The sequence below is a fragment of the Coenobita brevimanus genome, chromosome 102 (genome assembly GCF_032717465.1).
Source record: "Coenobita brevimanus isolate Jiangsu-jjx chromosome 102, ASM3271746v2, whole genome shotgun sequence".
Taxonomy (NCBI): domain Eukaryota; kingdom Metazoa; phylum Arthropoda; class Malacostraca; order Decapoda; family Coenobitidae; genus Coenobita; species Coenobita brevimanus.
The window spans coordinates 41,691,191-41,712,340 of record NC_137055.1 but is presented as its reverse complement, the minus strand read 5'-3'; the positions used below and the strand labels follow the sequence as shown (position 1 = coordinate 41,712,340).

At 41.7% G+C, this 21,150-nt stretch overlaps 1 protein-coding gene across 1 annotated transcript in view; it reads right to left on the bottom strand.

Moving 5' to 3' along the window:
• Positions 1–17,611: 17,611 nt before the first annotated feature.
• LOC145415473 (uncharacterized) overlaps positions 17,612–21,150 on the bottom strand; it is an 81,788-nt gene continuing 78,249 nt past the window's right edge. Inside the window, exons 7-8 of the mRNA XM_080284748.1 lie at positions 19,607–19,738; positions 17,612–18,460 (exon numbers count right to left, since the gene is read on the bottom strand). Of these exons, the coding sequence (XP_080140874.1) occupies positions 17,612–18,460; positions 19,607–19,738 (981 nt within the window). The remainder of the gene's footprint in view (positions 18,461–19,606; positions 19,739–21,150) is intronic.

The following is a 21,150-nucleotide window of genomic DNA, read 5'->3' as shown; positions in this document are numbered from 1 at the left end:
TTTGCTCAACTTAGGGAAGACCTTTCGTCATGAAAGAATTATTTACTACACGTGATCTGTTTACAGTATACGAAAAAAAAAACTTGTTATTATCATTTCCATCATTAGGGAACATTAAACATTAATTTCTTTAACCCCTGAAGCATGGCTGACGGCACTGACTGTCGGATATGAAGTGTTTGAGAATGCTCGGCAAACAGACATAGCTTTTTTCTTTTCACGTCACAGTTTGAAGTGTTCTGTATCTGCCTTAGTTTGAAGTGACTTGTCAGTTTCTTTTGTCACCACGGCATCATGCAAGTGTGTAGGTTTAGGCAGGCAGACGACATAGGCAGTCAACCACGGACCATGGAAGAGTGCTGAATGATTAATTCTGGTTCTGCTTCGTCCAATTCGCTCGTAGCCATCACTGCCAGCCCAGCCATTGCCACCTCGAGCCCCATCAAGTCACCTACTTACGCATGGCATTGAGTGAAAGTGAAGGTGCCAGTTTCGTCCTGTCCTGCACACGCAGCCCGCCTCATGTACCGTGCTTGTCCAAATGCGGCCTGGCTGCTACTCCAAAAGTGACTAATCTTCACCTCTGCACTCCACAACTCATACACCTAGACTTGGAGTTACTTACAGTGAAGAGACGAAGGAATGATAAATATTTCGGTCTTTTAATGAATGTTATTGATGCTGTTGTTGCTGAGACACGTTGGTTTGAAAACAAGCAATGAATGTTATCGATTCTGTTGTTGCTGACACGTTGGTTTGAAAACAAGCGGTTTCTGAATATATCGTCAAGTACAACGAGCTGCATTTCATATTCAATGCTGGGCTTTAGGAGTTAAACAGTTTTAAGCCACTTATTTTTTGTCTTGGTGTTTGAAACTCTCTCACGTGATTTCGGAATTAGACTCCCATGGGAGGTGTTGAATGCTTATGACTGGTATTGATCACAGAGAACGAGAGGATAGCAGAAGAAAGATTTCGGAAGTGAAGAGACTGAACGGGTAACGAAGGTTTGGGAATAAATGCGAATAGAATAAATGTGATATCTAGGGCAGGTGGTGGTACTGTCAAGGCAATAGTGTGACCATACACATTTGGCCACAAGGATGTAGGAAGTAAGTTTGTTTTGTGCAGTGCTTGTGATAAGTGGCTTTTTAACAAATGTAGTGGTATTAGAGGTAGTCTGCAAAATAATGTTGATTTTGTGTGTGCAGCATGTAAAGGAAAGTATACAGAAGCAGAAAAAAAAAATCTTGTTGGAAGCAAAGAGGCAGAAATGAATTGATATACCCGGAGGGTCTCGAGTGTGTGGAGGAGTTTTATTATTTGAGGAACATATGTGCTGGAGGTGGGGCTGGAGCTAGTTCAATAGGAACGGTAAGGAGTGGTTAAAAGAAGGTCAGGGAGTTCTTGCCCCACCTGAGTTTGAGAGTACTGTCTCTCTCTGTGCTAAGGGTTCCTTGTATGCAGCACGTGTTAGAAATGAAATGATGTACGATAGTGAGGCTACAGCAGTAAAAGAAGAGGATAGTACTAGGTTCAAATGCACAGATGTGAAAATGATTAGCCGGACATGCAGCATGTCCTTGATTGACAAGCGTGAGGAGCTTAGCACTGTGAATGAAGTGTTGAGAAGAAGGATGGGACTTCAATGTATTAGGGATGTGATGCGAAAGGGTAGTAGTAGTAGTAGTAGTAGTAGTTGTTCCCTAGGCAGTCTGGCCGAACAGCCCCGAGTCCCTTAGGAAGGCCATGGCTGAGACCAGGCTTTCCCACGGAGCTCTCAAAGAGTATATGTTGTGTGGTTGGCGTAGCTGATTGTGTGCAATGCAGTCTTCCATAATGTACTTAATAGTATGGGGTGCTGTGTTGCATCCTGGACAGGCATCAGCAACGAAGTCATCCAGCCTCTTCTGGTAGCTTAAGAGGGCTGAATGGTGCCCACATCTCATCCTGGCCAGGTGGACCCTGTCCTCACGAGGGAGATAGGATTCAGAAGGGTGGATGTCAGGAGGCCGTGCATGCAGCTGTGTGTTGTCTTTACGTGACTGAATGGAGCAGCGAGTGATCTGAGTGTGGATATGCTACTGGAAGCTGGTCTGAGGTGGGCGAGGGGGGAGAGATGACAGTATTTGTGTAAGGTATCGTGTGCTGGGTGTTGTTTTGATGTTCCTTGGTGTGGGTGGATGTGCTGCCATGAAATATAGTGGATGTTGTGGGTTTGTGGAGGCTGCAGCAAGAAACTGGGTGTCTCTCATGTCTAGGTGATCCTTGACTTTGAGGACTTTGGTTTTTTGATGTAGGCTAGGTGATCTGTGGGTGTAGTAGCTGTGCAGCCTGTGATTATTTTTAGGGCCTTGTTCTGTATGGTCTGTAGAGTGTTGTAGTGTGTTTTGGTGAGGTTAGAAGCCCAGGCAGGGCTTGCATAATTCATTACTGAACGTATGTATTGTTTGTATGCTGTGGTGGTGGTTTCTTTGTTGTGTCCGAATGTTGTATGGGCAAGTGACCTCAAAGCATTGAGTCTTGGTGTTATTTTATTTTTAATGTTTGTGATGTGTTGTTTAAATGACATTGATGTATTGTATGTTACACCAAGGATGTGTGTGTGTGTGTGTGTGTGTGTGTGTGTGTGTGTGTGTGTGTGTGTGTGTGTGTGTGTGTGTGTGTGTGTTGTTTATGGTGAGGTGTGGGATGTAAATGTGTTCTGCTGTCCAATTTGTGAGAACGGCCACCGTAGATTTGACTGGGACTATTTTGAGCCTGTTTGTGGTGAACCATTCATGTATTGTGTTGAGGTAAGGTTGAATGCACGTGTGCAGCTGTGTTTGCGTTTTGGTGAGTACATGTAACTGTTATATCATCTGCATAGGAAGCTATGTGTATCTGTGGTGTGTGGGGTGTGGGTATGTCGTGCATGTATAGGTTAAAGAGTGTAGGGGACAAAACAGATCCTTGGGGGACGCCGTTTGTGAAGTTTCTGATGTTAGAAGACTGACCGGCAAATGTTACATGTGCACATATGCCTGCTATGTAGTTTGCCAGCCATCTTTTTGTGTTATTGTGCATGTTTGTGTTGAGTATTTTGTTTGTGAGGTTGTGGCGGGGGATGGCATCAAAAGCTTTGCTAATGTCTAGTGTGATTAGGAGTGTTCTGTGTTGTGGCCTAGCTGAATTCATGCCATCGAAAACTCTCTGTGTAAGATCTGTAAGAAGGGTGTTTGTGGAGTGTAGTGGCCTAAAGCCATGTTGTAACTGAGCTAGGGGAATGTGAGGTGTGACTAGTTGAGATGGTTTGGGTATGTGGGGAGGATGGAGGATGACAACTGGGTACAGAGGGTGAAAAGTGTGAACGTTGAGGGTAGAGTTGCGATAGGCATAGGCTACCGAGAAAAAGGATTGGGACGAGATCATCGAGTGGATAAGGAGCTGAGCACAGAGGCTGCTCGAGATTGAACTGTAGGCTATGGAGAGCCGCCATCAGGTGACCAAGGCCGACGCAGACAAGCATGTTTCATCCTTTATAAACGAAATGAAATGGATTGAAACAAAATGGCCTACATATTGCAACCTTTTACTGATGCTCGTGTATTGAAAAAACAGTTCAGTCTCCCTGATAAGGGTGTGCAAATTGGATTTAGCCTGTGTGTGTTGAAATGATGCAGCCAATCACTGGTTTCCTTTGATGACCCAAAATGTGACAGGGACTGGCATTTTTTTTTTTTTTATATAGGAAGGGTGGTGCAGTGTATGGAACATCCATTAGTTATACTGTATATAAATACGAGTATATTTTTGTAGCTATCATCCATTGCGTTAGATTATTTCAACTTTCATGCCAGTCGTTCAGAGGTACTTTTTTGGTCGACCGTACACCCTTCTTTCTCCCATCCCAGATTCATGGGTCGTAGTTTAAGAGGCATAGTAGGCTTCGTGGTCCGTCTTTACTTATTTATTTTGCATATTACATCTTAACATTTCCTTGTATGGTATTTATCTGTCACCGTTTTATATCGACGTTGTTTGATTATCTAATAAGACGAGGATATTGAAATGTATTGTGCAGAAGAAATCGGTAAGATGTGTTACGAAATCTCCAAAGCCACATAAACTATGGCTCTCTGTCGTAGTCACCCCACACTCCAGTCATTCAAGCAGCTGGTCAGGAAAATTTAGTCTCCCCAATACCTAATAGCAACTGTGTGGGCAACCTTGCACTGCTTGATCCGGTACTGGCAGCTGAAGATAAGCAAGCAGCCCCAGGAAATCGTATAGTCAAGATGAAGACTGCATTCCAGTCAGGACACCCCTCTAGGTCACACACACACACACACACACACACACACACACACACACACACACACACACACACACACACACACACACACACACACACACACACACACACACACACACACACACAGACACACACAGACACACACACACACACACACACACACACACACACACACACACACACACACACACACACACACACACACACACACACACACACACACACACACACACACACTCATACACAAAGGTCATTATGGCGATACCTGCTGCACTCAATGGCTTGTTTTAACCCCTTCAAACCAGGTGACATATTGTATTAATGCTTCTTGCTGCTGCCAGACGGTTTCACGCAACCTAGAAAAGATCTCATACTGAAGAGGTTTGCTAAGGTTTTATGTAGCACCTGCCATTCGAGAAGTCTTTACTATGCTAAATGAAATCGTCACAAGAGGGCAAAGGAAGAGGAGGTCATTGGGTTCCGTCTATTTCATCACCATTTACCACATGCAGTAAGTCCCTCCCTCTAAACTTTTTACTCAGAGCACAGCACATCCGGGTCTGGTAAGGGATTAATTGAGTCTTCATTGATTAGGCAGTAATTTAAATCCTGCCAGGTTACTCGTGTAAATAAGGTGTCTCTCCACCTGCCCCTGATTGCTAGTGTTGTAATATCATCATCATCATCATCATCATCATCATCATCTTCCCAATTAAGAATGGGGTATGCTATGGTCGCGAAAGCAAGGAAGGAGAAAGTGCGACAGAGTATGAATTATCACCATATATATAAACGGCAGGATTAAAGTAAGAGAAAAAGCCACGTCTTCAAAGTACTAAGAGGATGGTTGGAGAAAAAATACACTCTCTAGGCTGGGTATGATATATTCCCATGAGCAACGTTACATGTGCTTAGACTACACGACATCGACTGACAAAAATAAATATAGCCGTACAAAAGGGGCTACATGTTATCTCTTAGCCTAGTCACATATATATATCTCTCTCTCAGCCTAGTAACACGTCTCTTAGTCTAGTCACACTTCTTTCAGCCCGAAGCCACACTTCTCTCAGCCTAGTCACACTTCTCTCAGCCTAGTCACACTTCACTCAGTCTAGTCTCACTTCTCTCAACCTAGTCACACTTCTCTCAGCCTAGTCACACTTTTCTCAGCCTAGTCACACTTCTCTTACCCTAATCACACTTCATCCCTCTGTCTCTTTCCCTCGTCCTATATTTTTGAGAATTAATTCTATCTAAGAAATGGTCAGGAATAAGACAAGGATAGGTAGTGGGATTTGTGCCCTTCTACTTAACATAGAGGTCCGTCTCCAGTTGCCATAGGAGCCTTCTTAACACCTCTTCCTTGGCGATTTATTTCAAGTGTTTATTTTCCTTGTTGCACCTGAACATTTAGCATACTTGTATGACATTAATATCGAGTTGATATCGCCATTGCATGAGTAATATAGGAGACGATGCTGAGGTGTAATGTACAGAAGAAATCGCTGAGGAAGAGGTGTTACGAAATATGATACATTGAATACGACCCTTAATGATGGCTATGAGTGTATGGATAATTGGAAGTACTTTAGTCAGTTTTATGGGTATGATATTAGCCATTAGTGATAATCCATAATAATATATGTGCTGTTAATAAGAAAAAATGACATTCAAATAAATATCATTAATTGATTTCGCGTGTGAGTATTTTGCAGGGAAAGGTAATATTCTTGTTGAGTATTAATTAAGCTACGAGTATTACACAGTGCAATCCATTAAGTAAATATCGTCATTAAGTACCAACCTAGGCGATCTTTAGCAGTGAAAATCATTACGTTATATTACTGTCGAATATTAATCTTTGAAAATTTAGTGGGAATAATAATGGCTAAAAGCGATAAAATAAAAATCCGGATTATTTAGGAGCGAATACTGTACACTCATTATGAGCCCTTCTCCGCGATGATGCAATTTGTTTTATTCTTGCACACTCCCGACGATTTTATTCAGCTTAGGAGTGGTTTTCGAACTGGAGGGGTTAGATACAGCTCTCATCAACCCCTTCACAGCTAGAGGTGATTTTTGTTGCTGAAGGAAATCGTCTCGAGGTGGCAAGAATATAGTAACAAGTGGAAAAGTACCAGATGAGGGAGCTTCAGGGCTTCTCAGTTAATGCCCTCGGTGTAGCGTGGTGTGTGGGTTTGGTGTGAGAGGGTGGTGAGGTGTGGGAAGGTGGTGTAGTGTGAGAGGGTGGTGTGGTGTGAGAGGGTGGTGTGGAGTGTTGTGTGGTGTAATACGAGAGGGTGGTACGGTGTGTTATGTGGTATGCTGTGAGAGGGTGGTGTGATGCTATGCGGTATGGTGTGAGAGGGTGGTGTGGTGGGGTGTGTGGTATGATATGAGAAGGTGGTGTGTGGTGTGGTGTGGGGTATGTGGTATGAGAGGATGTTATGATGTGAGAGGATGGTGTGGTGTGTTGTGTGGTATGATGTGAGAGGGTGGTGTGGTGAGGATTCGCTGAAGTCACTGAAGTCTACGGGAGTGAAACACGCCAACCAAAAATCATCAGTGAGAGACAAACGGACAGAGCCGATACTGATGTTCCTGCATAAAAAAAAGAAATAATAATAATAATAATAATATTAATAATAATAATAATAATAGTTGAGCTGAAGGGGCTAATATTTTCAGTGGTTATTAACTGTGAAGATTTATCAGTGAAAAATATAATCTAATGATCACATTATTACATCGAGTTTAATATCACTTAGAAGAATAGGAGGAAGGGAGGGGGTGGAAAGAGGGGTAAAGAGCAGGAAGAGGAGAAGAGAAAGAAAGTGTGAAAGAGTAGGAAAGGGAGAGAAGAATGGAAGAGAAGAGGTGTAAAGAGTAGGAAAAAAGAGAGGAGAATGGAAGAGAGGAGTGGGAAAGAGTAGGCAGGAGAGAGAAAACTGGAAGAAAAGGGTGGGAAAGTATAGGAGGGAGGGAGAAGAACAGGAAAAAGGTACCTTAGATAATTATATTTTTGACCCTCGCCTTTTATCAATTAATTTATGAAAGCACAACATCCTTTACACTATATTTAGCCTTTCAGTACGAGGACGTCTTTTATATTCTATTCATGTTCCCTCCAGACGATTTTCCTCAGCTTTGAAGAGGCGATTCGGGAAGGAGGAAACGTAGCCTTCACCAACCCCTTCCGTTCGATGACCACACCCTTGCTCATACACCTCTCCATCTTATCCCTCCGTCTCATCCTCGGTCTTCCCCTTCCCTTCCCCTCCTCCACTTCACACACACACACACACACACACACACACACACACACACACACACACACACGATCGCAGTCACTCACTCCCCACATTCTCCACAGTTTAAGATGAAGTACATTATAGAGCCTTACAGTAACAGAGCCACATAATCAGTATTCAAAGACCTATACTCTATCCCTCGGGTATTTATAACAATTACATTATATAGCCTTAATGGAATACACATTATATAAATTTCTATAATCAGTCCCCCATTTATTTACATTATACAGCCTAAATGCAAAATACATTCACTATACATCCATAGATTCAGTAGATTAATTCGTTTAGTCAGTCACTCCTCTAAAGATATAACGAGGCAAGTAGTAAAAAATAAGTAGAATGATTTAATACCTATCCTAGTTGTATTATCAGTCATATTATTACATGTATAGAAAAAGATATAATTCCCTATCTATCTACTGTATACAGCAAGTAATAAAAATAAAGAGAAAATAATCATCCTACTTCATTTTAGGTTCACGGGTGTCAAAGAGAATCTGAAAAAATATATTGGGCAAAGGAATAGACGCACTCCAGTTCCAGACCAGTTTTATCACTTGGCTATGAGATTGTCTTTAATTCAGGCATAACTTCAGGAATCACATACACTGGCAATTTGGGTGTGCAAAAATATCTCTGAAGTTTTATTAGTCAAAGCCAGAATCGAAAAAAAAATAAAGATTAATCAGTTCCAGCGTATTGTCATTAATTCATCCTCACCTACATGATCAAGTTTCGCATTGAGCTTAAGATTGTGGAGAAATATCCCTCCGTTTTTTTTTAATTAGTCAAAACAAGACTTCAAAAGCTTCTCAGTTTCCCAAAATCTTCTCACTGTCAGTACTTTCGTGTAAAAATATCACCAGTTTATATTAATCACCTGGAAACACATGCATTATAGCAATGTACTGGTGTTGAAGAATAACTCAAAGTGTCAGTAGTCATCACCAAATTCTAAATGCAGATGATTTTTCTTTTCTTGTTTTATGGTGTGTGTGTGTGTGTGTGTGTGTGTGTGTGTGTGTGTGTGTGTGTGTGTGTGTGTGTGTGTGTGTGTGTGTGTAAATTCATTGATACAGAGAAAGAGATTTGGAGGGAAATGAATTTTCCCTCCTCCGTTCTGAAACCCCAGGTCTTCATCTCTTGACCCATTTTGCAGTAGACAGGGATGAAGCTATTAAAACCCTTCATTCCGAGTATGTGGTGCTGGGGTGTGGCGCCTTCCCGTGGTGGCACTGATACAGCTGGGCGGTGGAGCTGACCAGTTACACAAACGTCCCTTAACTTCCTCCCTACCCCCCTGAATGGAGAATGGCGGCCTGCAGGAGTGGGATAGCTTCAGCCTGCAGTCCACTGGGTTCACATGGAGATGAGCCTGGCGTTTCAACTACCAGGATTCTAAGGACGGTTTTTCTAGTTATTCTTGCTGGTTCTAGACGATTTTAATGAACTTTGAAGAAGCATTTATTTGTGAGGGAGTTAATGAAGGTTGTATCTAACCCCTTCAGTTCCAAAAGTCTTCATTAACCCCTTCAGTTCCATTACGTCTTTCTGTTTCATTCAGGCCACCCCTAGACGATTTTGCGCAGCGTCAGTGTATGGTCTTCAGTGTGGGGTGTGGAACTGTGAGGTGTAGCAGTATGAGGTGTGGTAGTGTAAGGTGTGGCAGTGTGAAGTGTGGCTCTGTCAGGTGTAGCCTAGCAGTGCGAGGCATGACATTGTGAGATGTAGCAGTATGAGGTGTGGTAAAACGTGGCATTGTCAGGTTTAACAGTGTGAGGTGTGGTAGTGTGAGTTGCAGCAGTGTGAGTTGTAGAGCGGTGTAAGGTGAACCACTGTGGTGTGACTGTGTGAAATGCAGCTGTGTGAGGTGTGGTGATGTAAAGTGTAGCAGTTTAAAGAGCTACAGTGTAAAATGTGGCAGTATGAGTTGTAATATTCTGAGTTGTACTGTGAGGTGTTACAGTGTGAAAGTCTGCAGTGTGAAATGTAGCAGTGTGAGTTGTAGTGCAAGGTGTGGCAGCGTCAGTGTGCCAATAAGTTGTATGGCGGTGTTAATTGCAGCCATGTGTGGTGTTGCAGTGTGTCGACTCTGCATTGACTTTAACACCCCAATCAGTTTATGCTTGGAGTCAGGTACATATATACTGATGAAAATGTGTTCCGTGATTCAACTTTAGACATAGTTACACCCCCGTCCACAAACTTGCTGTTCGGACCTACTGATTCACTTCATTACGATACATAACGAGACAGTGAACAATGACTTTCCAAACTCAGTGATTTTGAGCATCGGGGACCATCATACTTGTTCAGAATATCACAAAAACGTTTCATAATGATTCATGTAGAAACTGGAACGATTATACTGTAATGTCGGCAACTGTACGAAGATCACAAACTTCAAACATCTTCCTTAGTCAGTACCCCTACACCCCCTACCTAACTTAACCCTTTCATTGCTACGATTTTTCTCAGGCAAATAAAGCGTACCTACAGCGAACGGGACAGTCGAGGTATTTTTTAGAAGTGGGAGCATTTCTAGGAGCAGCCCTGCCTGTCAGTCGCGCCTAAGGATTTTCACACGCATCTCTGGTACTTCTGTATTTATTAATTTGAGAGTGCTCTGTTTCCTCTTTGGTACTAATTAAATCATTTGGTGTTAGCCTGAAGAAAATCGCAAACCCCATCGACAGCAGCGAAAAGATTAAGTTGGCACAAAAAAAAAAAAAAGACACGAGGTAAGAAGAAATATAATTAAATCCCTCCAAGGGACGCATTCTAGGTGGCACAGGAAGCTTCGTAGCGCCTCGTCCTTAGCGATTTATTTTACATATTATACCGTAACGTTCTATTCTATATTATTTACTTCGTTTAAATGTCGTCATACATTGCACCAATAACATACAAGATGATACTGAGAAACGAGCAGAATAAATCGCTAAGGAAGAGGTGTTTCGGAGATTACATATTGTACCTCGGCGTTCACTTCTATATTATTTACCGTACTTTGTGTTATCAACATACTGTGCACCAATAACATACAAGATGATACTGAGAAATAAGCAGAATTAATGGCAAAGAAAGAGGTGTTACGAAATCTCCAAAAGCCACTTAGAATGCTACCCCATATCCGAAGCTCCAAAAGATTCAGTCACTTGGTTCGAAGCGCTACGGTTTCCCCAACACTTGTGAATCTCCAAGCGTGTCTTACCGTCCTAGAGTGATATGCTAAATATCTTAAAATCTAAAATATAAAAAAATCTATCGTCATCATTATTATTATCATTAATGTCCTAACCCTATTTCTCACGACTGTCATCACCCTCAGCAAGACAATCCTATCTCCCACAACATCATCATCATCATCATCATCACTGTATTTCTCACAATTAACCCCTTCACTACAAAGACAAAGATTCCGCTTTATCCTCACTGTAATGCACACCCACACATCACAACACACTCACCTCATACACCTTACAACACAGACAAACCTTCAAAATAATATCAGTCAGAAAAAAATATATATATATCTGAGAGCACCCGGTTGAAGTGGCCGATTTCCTGCCGTCCATCGGGTCCACGATCAGATGAGTCCAAGGCCACAACAACAGTAGCAAGAACAGGGACGAATTTATGTATTTTATTATCAAAAGACGATTTCATTCAGCGTAGGACAGGCTTTGAACTGGAGGGGTTAGATATCGCCTTCAGTAGCCCTCCATCAGCTCTAAGACGCCCTCCTAAGCTGAGTAAAATCGTCTGGAAGAGGCCAAAAAAAGTCGTTCTGAACAGATTAAAGGTAATAAGAAACACCTGTAATTAACGTGCGGGTTTACCTATAGTACCATCGCGGGTCTTTTTCAATGGGAAGATTAAGACTCAGAAAAGTTGATTGTCTGCCTTAATGTTGGTAGATGGGATGGTGGTTGTTGAAGATAGTGGTTATGGAATGTTTGTAGCTGGATAGTGGTAGTTTAATAGTGGTTGTTGGGGGAAAAAAAATGTTGGTAACTGTAAATAATGGTTAAAGTAGTGAATGGTACGAAATTTTGGTGGATAGGATGGTGGTTGTTTGAGAAGTGTGGTTGTATAAAAACTTTGATAGTGTTAATCCCTAGAAACCGAATGACTTACTTTTTGGATAACTTTTGATTCCAGTAGACGATTTGACTTATCACTGGAAGAACCTCTCGTGCCGGAGGGGTTTATGAAGGCCATATCCAACCCCTCCAGTTTAGATCCTCCTCCTTGCTGAATAAAATCGTCTGGAAGTAGCAAGGAGAAAAATAAGGACTGGGTTGAAATTGGTGGTTACCGACTCATACGTGTCTCTTGGGATTTCACTCAGTTATGCCAAATCGTGTGCTCTCAGCCTTAACACAGTACAGTCAGCTACAAAAGTCTGTTCGCTTCTGCTTTTCTTTCACAGATGTAGTCGTAAATGTTCGAATATGGCGCAGTAGACAGAGGTGTGTACTATCATTCGTCTGTGGGTAATAGTAGTCCTGTGCACCTCTCTCTCTCTCTCTCTCTCTCTCTCATTCATGCATCAATAACTCCACCTATGTGAGGCGAGAGAAGCGAATGGACTTCTGTATTTTCCTTTTAACTTTAACCTTGCCCAGATTCGTGTTCATTTGCAGCTTGTTTAACGTAGCCCAGTGACAAAATGAGAAAATACAGTGCCTCCACGTCCTTTCCATAGCACTTCTTCGTGACTAGCATCATAATTTCGTGTTAATCTCTTGTGACAACTCGGAGTTCAAGATGGAGAGATGGCAGTTTTGGGCCAGGCTAGAGCAAAAAAGGATATGGGTGACTGCAGTGTACATAAGTTCGTCTATTATAGCCAGTGGCGTTGTTGTTATATATAGAAATTTACAAACACTTCCAGTATTCACAAACATCCACCTTCTCTCTCTCTAAAGAAAAAAAAAAAGAAAAAGAAAAAAAGAAACAAGAAAAGAAAAAAATATTTGCAAACGTTTATCGCATTCCCAAACACCCAGCGCCTCAAAAAAATAAATGGAAAAGTAAATAAGTAATGAATAAATAATAATGAGAAAAGATGGAGGGCAGCTCACTATTTGTCCTTAGCGTTTCCTACTCCATACTGATTACCTAAATACAAGCTGCCTACAAAAGCCAGTGAATAAGCCACGTAAAGGTGTGTTTTATAATTGCATCCAGTTAGATATAATTCTCCTAGGTTGTTCGTAAGTTAATTCTGCCACGTCTTCTTTACCTGGCATGTGCGGTGAAATTAGCTGGTATGTACAGGGTGTGTGAGGTGCAACGCTTCTATGTGATCACCAAGACCTATTTGATTCAGTATTGACGGTGCGTGTTAGTGCGATATATGCGACGTGCGCTTGTGGGTGGTATTTATACTTTTTATTCCGAAAGTAAGCATCAGAAGCTGACGTAAGGGACTAAATGGTGTGTGTGTGTGTGTGTGTGTGTGTGTGTGTGTGTGTGTGTGTGTGTGTGTGTGTGTGTGTGTGTGTGTGTGTGTGTGTGTGTGTGTGTGCTGCATAAAATAAGAGGGTCCAAGTCGAGCCTAAACCGTTCTGTTTTCGCAACAAACAATTCAGTATGGCATTAAATTATAACAATAAATTAAAGATATACAATTATCAACACTGTTTCTTGAACTATACGAAATGAAAATAAATGAGGGATAAGGAAAATTAAATATGCAGTAACGGTATGAGTATGTATGTATGTATGTAGCCTATGTATACAGTATACGTATGGGTAAAAGAAAGAACCCAGGGCTGAGATTCTGCTATTATTTTTCCGTTCCTAAATTAACAAAAAAGTCATTCAATAACTTTCGTTTCAGGATGTGTACGTATGTATGTATGCATGTATGTATGCATGTATGTATGTATGTATGTATGTCACTCCATAGGTTCCGCTGCAGGACATGACCTTCTCCTCGGAGGAAGAATGAGAGATCTGGGTCGACAAGAAACAGTTCACACACACACACACACACACACACACACACACACACACACACACACACACACACACACACACACACACACACACACACACACACACACACACACACACAAGCATCATTTAAACATCCGCGCATAAACACAGCAAACACACACACACACAAAAAAAAAATTATCATTCTTAGTTCATTTAGAATCCTAAAAAAAACACACACACAGTGACATACAAGTATAGTGACAAACAGACAGAAAAATTAAGATTATACATACAAGGAATGTTTTAACACTGTATGGACGAGGTGTATAATAATTAATATATAATTCTGCCTATAATTTCAATATACTTTCACAATATCAATTCTGTTATTTCAGTAAAGTTTTCTGTACACACACACAGACAGGTACCTTGATATAATGACTCTATTATATAGTTATTTGTATCATAAAATATAATTCGATATAGACTTTCCTGGCTAACTTTCCCCCCATAATTATACAGCTGTATATAGGTATAATTCTCTTAATGATTATCGCAGTTATCGACTGGCAATATACAGTGATTAGTTCAGTTATACATCTCTTATGACAGATATGGTTCACTTACATAATTCTCTGATTATCCTAACGCCTGTGGACAGGAATTATTCTTAATGATTATCTTAGTTTTACACCTACCTTATGGGAAATATATATACCTGTAGTCTACCTTATAAACTGCATCACATTTCTCTATAAATTTCCTATATGCATGATGGCATGGCAAAGGGATGGAGTGAGCGTTTAAATATTTTTATGCGGGGTTATGTTCAAATTATAATGCATATATTGCATTTGAAGTGTAGTGATGCTTTATACAAAAGTGCAGGTCGGCAGATATATAGATAAATAAATATTTATTATACACAAAGAGAAACAGTCGGTTATTTGACAGCAGAAATACATACAGAACAGACTGATATATATATATATATATATATATATATATATATATATATATATATATATATATATATATATATATATATATATATATATATATATATATATATATATATATATATATATATATGTTTAGTTTACTCCCCCTTATGCAGCACGGTATGTCTGTCACTCCATTCCTTTGCTGCTTTCGTAATATCGGTTAGGCTAAGACTATAATTCGCTGTTACGCAGTGTAGTGCTGACTATTAGTAATGTGAGAAATGATACAAGGGCTAAGTGTATAACGGCCGTTGTTATAATATCAATAATTATAACAATAGCCACACCAACAGTAGTATCCGTAAAATAATACATCTTTTTGAAACATCAGCAAGAACAAAAACAATAATAAGTGAAAACTGGTGCTGTACAGTATGAGTATTAATAATTAAGACTATGATAACAATAATAATAATAATTATAATAATAATAATAATAATAATCTCCCACACATCAGGTATCACATCAGGTTAACAATATAATTTAACCCTTTAAGTAGCATGACGCATTATATATTTCAGTCTTGTTGTTGTTCTTACCACAGGCTTATTTGCAACGTGAACCTAGTGTCTTGCAGGCTTAAGTTGCTCTTCTCCTGCCGGTAAACATCTGCCTTTCGAGGGATGGGGAAGTAGTTGGGGGTAAAGTCGGGTAGTTGAGCCACCCATTTATATCAGCGCCACCACACGAAGGCGTCCCTCTCCCGGTGATCAGCAATACACTCCATTAACGTCTTTTTTCTTTTCTTTTTTTTTAATGCAAGGAAGAAGGAACCAAAGGCCAGGAACTAGATGAGGGACACTGGGGAGGGAAGCCTTAGCGCGATGGCATTAAAACTCAAGAGCGGAGGACCTGCTCGATTGCCCAGCAGTGCCTCAGTCTCCCCCCCCCCCAAACCCCCTCTGCCAAAAGGAGGATGGTGGACTCCGGGATTGATGTCCCGGGTTCACGTTCAGATGAGCCTGGTATCACAGCGACAACAGCGGCTACAAGGAAAGCCTCCCCTTGAACTGAATAAAATCGTCTGGTGATAGCAAGAATAAATGGAGAGAGAGAGAGAGAGAGAGAGAGAGAGAGAGAGAGAGAGAGAAGGGGGGGGGGAAGAAAACAATGAATGAAATATGCGTCATGGGTCTTAAGGGGTAAACTATACAAAACACTTCATAAAACGCCTGTCCTTATAATTATGCCCAATCCCACATCTTACCACTTAGTTATTGTACAAAAAAGTGCAAAATAATTACATCAGTTATCACACACAGCTTCGAGACTCACTTATATTCGTTTATCATTACACTAATTATGTTCTACAGTTATATATATATCCTTCTATAATTACCTAAGTTATAATTGGTTTCTGTAATAGTCGGTCATACGTTCGTCTATAATCACATCAATTTTATTCAATTAAATGTTCGTCTGTAATATCATCACATATATTTTTCTCTAAGTCAGTTATATATTCGTCTATAATCACCTCAGTTTTAATTTCTATAGTAGTTCTAAATTCGTCTATAACTGCATCGATTATATGTAGCTTCCATAGTAGCGTCGGTTTTATCACGTCTATAATCACTTCTGTATTATTTCTGTTGTCAGTTCTGTATTCGTTTATAATTATATCATTTATATATATGTTATTTCTGTATCAGAGGCGATTATATATATGTTCATACTTACATCATTTATATTCAGTTTCCCGTAGTTTTTTTTCCATAGTTCTTTTATAGTGATGGGTATAATATTCAACCCCTTTGTTCCGATGACGTGGTGATGGAGAGAGAGGCCTTCACGTGGTGGCACTGATAGAGCCAGACGGATTCACTGCCAGCTTACGTCCCCCAACTCCCTATTCCCCTAAAGGCAGATGGACATTGGAAAATAAGAGGAAATTCAGCCTTCAGTCCACTGGGTTTGCGTACACATGAATCTGGGGCGACCACCACGGCAACAAAAATCCGATGACATTATTTCACCTTATTCTTGCTTCATGCAGACGATTTTATTCAGCAAAACTAAATCAATAAAGTAACTCTCCATATTGATGAGGTTAAAAGAGACTAGGCTACATTAAACTCACCCAGCCCCCAAAACTCTCCTCTGAACTGAATAAAGTCGCCAGAGAATAGCAAGAATAAAGTAAAATACGGATCATGTGACTGAAGATACAACGAACTCTTCTTATTCCACTAAACTCTCCATGAAAATTTAAGAAAATAGTCAGGTCGTGGCAAGAATATAGCTTGAAATACGCCATCGGATTACAGGGTTTAAGTTGACTCTCCTTTTGACACTTACCCTAATGAACTCTCCATAAAAAATACATTCCTGAATACAAACACTCCATTTGCCGTCCCCTTAACAACACACTCGTGAACAGAAACTCTTCTTCTGAAATATAAACACACTTTCCTACCAGACTCTTAGCAAGATACTATGCAGCATAAGACTCTCCTGGTTAACTCTCCTTAAAACACTTTGGTAATAAAATCTCCTTAAATTGTACTTTCCTCAACACAAACTCTCCCACTGAAATATTCTCATAAGTTCACTATTCTACCCATCTCTCCATAGAACACAGGAGTCATCGTAAAACTCTTCTGATAAACTCTCCTGAACATAATATTCTCCTACTGATATCTTATAAACACACTCTCCTGTCCATCTCTCTACAAACACGTTAAGCAACATAAGACTCTTTTAATGAACTTCCTTTACAACACACTCTCCTTAACACAGACTCTGCTGCTGAAACTGCATAATGCACTCTGCCACCGACCCTTCCACAGAACTCACTATTCAGTACAGTATAAGACTCCCCTACTGAACTCTCCCCATAACACAAACTCCTGAACTCTCCCCATAACACGTTCTCCTACACACCTCTCCTCATAACGCACTCTTTCTGAACTCTTCCTGTAACACGCTGTCCCACTCAACTCTCCTCATAACGCACTCCCTACTGAACTCTCCTCATAACGCACTCTCCCACTGAACTTTTCTGATAAACACCCTCTCTTACCCATCTCATAAGACGCAATCTAGTAAGTCGTTTCAGCCGTACACTCCTGACAGACGGAGGAATTGCTTGTCGCGTCCTTCACAGCCTTCTGGAGTATCCTTCCCTGGAACAACTGGAACAAGGCACTCCTGGCGAACTTCCCCTCCGGTACCCCCTTCGACATGTTGGGGAGACTGTTGCTGCGACCCTTGACCTTGCCTGACCCCATCTTGACCTGTGGCACCGAGGGCAGGAGACTCATGGCCACACAGCTGCGAGTGCAAGGTCTTGGAGGGGGGCTGTTTGAGTTGGGGCCGTCCTTGGTGAGAAAGTGGGTCTCTGGATTTGTCAGTGTGGTGATTGTCTGTGGTGGTTGTGATGACTGTGATGAACTCCAGATTCCCGATGGTGATGACTTTGCTATGTCGTCCACGCCGTTGCCTAAGACAGTTGCGGCCGTGGTGCTGGTCGCGTGTGGTGTCTTGATCTGCGTCGGAGCTTCCCACACCTCCGACCGTGACTTTGGCATGGCCCTCACGCCATTCCCGAAGGTGAAACTCCGGGACGATGCCATATCAGACAGTTTTCTTTCGGGGAACTCGATCAACGCTGTCGTTCTTAGCTGCCTGTACGTCGATGAAGGGACCTTGTTCACTTCCTCCTGTCGCTTCGTGGAGACTCGTGTCCTCCTGAAGCTGTACGTGGACATGCTAGAGCTCCTCGGGTACACCTCGCTGGTAGGGGAGACTAAGGAGCGACTACCAGGGGAGCTGAGAGTGTCCCTTCGACGGAGCCTCTCGCTGGCCAGGACGGGATTGCTGCTGTAGGAGGCGTTGCGCTGAAGAAGGGGACCCATCGAAGAGTAGGACGGGTCGTTGGTATCCCACGCCTGTGTGCAGTGGGAAGAACCAGATGTTTTAGTCCCGCACAGAATGGAGATGACTAAATTATTACGTCCATCCAAAGAGAAGACATTTTTCACGTCTATCTAGAGAGAAGATACTCGCATATCTATTACGTCTGTCCTAAAACGACATATTTTTCACACGCCAGTCCAAGAGTGGAAGAAGAGAAGCTTATCACATTTTCTAGAAAGAACAATAACCGTCATTTCCGTCCGAAGGAAAGAAGAAGAGCAATTTTATTATATCAGTGCAAGGTGAAGCCAAATTTATGGGTTCCAGGACAAAGAAAATAGTAAATTATGCGTCCTGTAACAAAGACAAAACTGTCAGCACCCAAACAGGCAGATTTCTTAGCCACATAACAAACACTAAAAAGTATAACTCTCAAAGCAAGAAGAAAAAAAGAAAGTCTTAGGAAAAAAAGACAGATTTATTAGTCCCAGAACACTTCCAATGGACTCCCCTTCTAAGTGTGTATAGGCATCTCGAAATTAAGGGATCTTGAATTTGGCTTCCATTTTGTTCAACTGTCTTAAGAATGGACTTTTCTTTAGAGATTCTGAGTCTTAAGTCTGTTTTTCCCTCTTTTCTCTTTCTTTTATTTATTTTATTCATTTTTTTTTTCAGTAGGGAAACATTCTACAACTTTATCACTGCCTCATATCACCTGTCCCTATTGCCTCTTCTTACTTGCCTCACCTCTCTATCCTCATCTGCCTCACCTATCCTCATTCCCTATCCTCTGCCCCTTACCCTCACCTCATATCCTTACCCCCATGCCCCCGCCACCCTATCCTCACCTCCACTATCCTTATTCAGTCCCCACTCACCTCCGACTATCGTCACTCACCTCCCACTATCCTCACTATCTTCGTCTCCTACTGCCCTCACTCTATTCTCACTTCCACTATCCTCTCTCTATCCTCACTCCCACTATCCTCACCCCAGTCCTTCCGTACCTCAACCATCCTCAGTCTCTGTCCTCACTCATCACTCACTTATCTCTAACCTCACTCATACATCCCTTCCCTCACTCTATCCTCACCTCCCACTAGTCTCATCCCTGTCCTCACTCACCGCCAGTATCCTCACGCTATCCTCTTTTCCCTCTATCCTCACCGTATCCTCACCTGCGCCTCAGACAGCTCCCTCTCCTCCCGTATCTCGCTGAAGGTGCTGACGGAAAAGCCCTGAGGCAGCCCGTTCCTCAGACCACTCAGCAGTTGGGTCCGGCGCCGACACACACGCTTACGTAGCTCTGTCTGGGGGGCGATAAATGAGGTCATAAATGGAGTGATAAATGGGGGGAAATGGGTGATGAGTGGGTGATGGATGAGGTGGTGAATTGGGTGATGGATGGGGTGGTGGTGAATTTGGTGATAAATGGGGTGATGAATGGGATTATAAATGGGGTGGTGAATGGGGCAATGATTGGGGTGATGAGTGGGATGATAAATGGGATGATGAGTGGGTGATGGATGGGTCGGTGAATGGGGTGATAAATAGGACGGTGAATGGGGTTATAAATGGGGCGATGAATGGGGCAATGATTGGGGTGATGAGTGGGTGATGGATGGGGTGGTGAATTGGGTGATAATTGGGGTGATGAATGGGGTGATGAATGGGGTGATAAATGGGGTGATGAATGGAGTGATCAGTGGACGATCAGTGGGTGATGAATGAAGTGATACATGAGGTAATGGAGTGAAAAGGGGTGATGATGAATGGGGTGATAAATGGGATGATGAATGGGGTGATAACTGAGGGATAATTGGGGTGATAAATGGGGCGAAAAACTGGGCCAACTTGGAGCGATGAATGGGGTGATAAATGGAGTGGTACTTCAGGGATAACTCCCCGGGTGATGAATGGAGTGAAAGATGGGGTGATGAATGGGATGATAAATGGGGCGATAATTTGAGCGATGAATGGGGTGATAATTGAGAGATAAATGGGGAGAAAAATTGGAAGATAATTGAAGATGTTTTTACATAAAGTTACTACATAATCTATTACTTCATTATTCAGTACGCATTTAAACTACAGCAAAATTAAAATAACATAGGCAACGCTGGGCTGTAGCAACCCTCTATCTGACCAAGCACATACCCCCCCACCTCCCAGCACACCTAACCAAGCGCATAACTGCCCTCAAACCCCCCCCCCTGTATAACACGGACATTAAAACTCAGCAACAACACCCTCCTCTGACTTGTTAGGTGGAGAGTATAACCTGGGCCCTTCAGATTCTTTGCGCAGGTCACATTGAAATCTCTGAAAATTATTATTATTATTATTTTTTTACTTTTTTAATATTAAAAAAAAAGGACTAAAGACACAGTATTCTACCTGTCAAAAGGCACCAATTCACTATAAGACACATAACTATGTGAAATTTAGTGATTCTATAGTAAGTACTTTTTGAGTTCTGGCCCAGAAACGAAATCTCTTCGCCGAGCCAGCCGCCCTGCCGCCCAACCATACGGATGGAGACCAGTGATAACAATAACCTCCTCTGACTTTGTCAGTTGGAGGGTAAAAATATACCCTGTATAAAACGTTCGTAGCAATTCATTCCCATGAAATTACTGATAATGTAACTCGACGAATATAGATTTATTTAACCTTATAAATATATCACTTAGCTTTATTTCGAATATGCTTATCTGTTTTT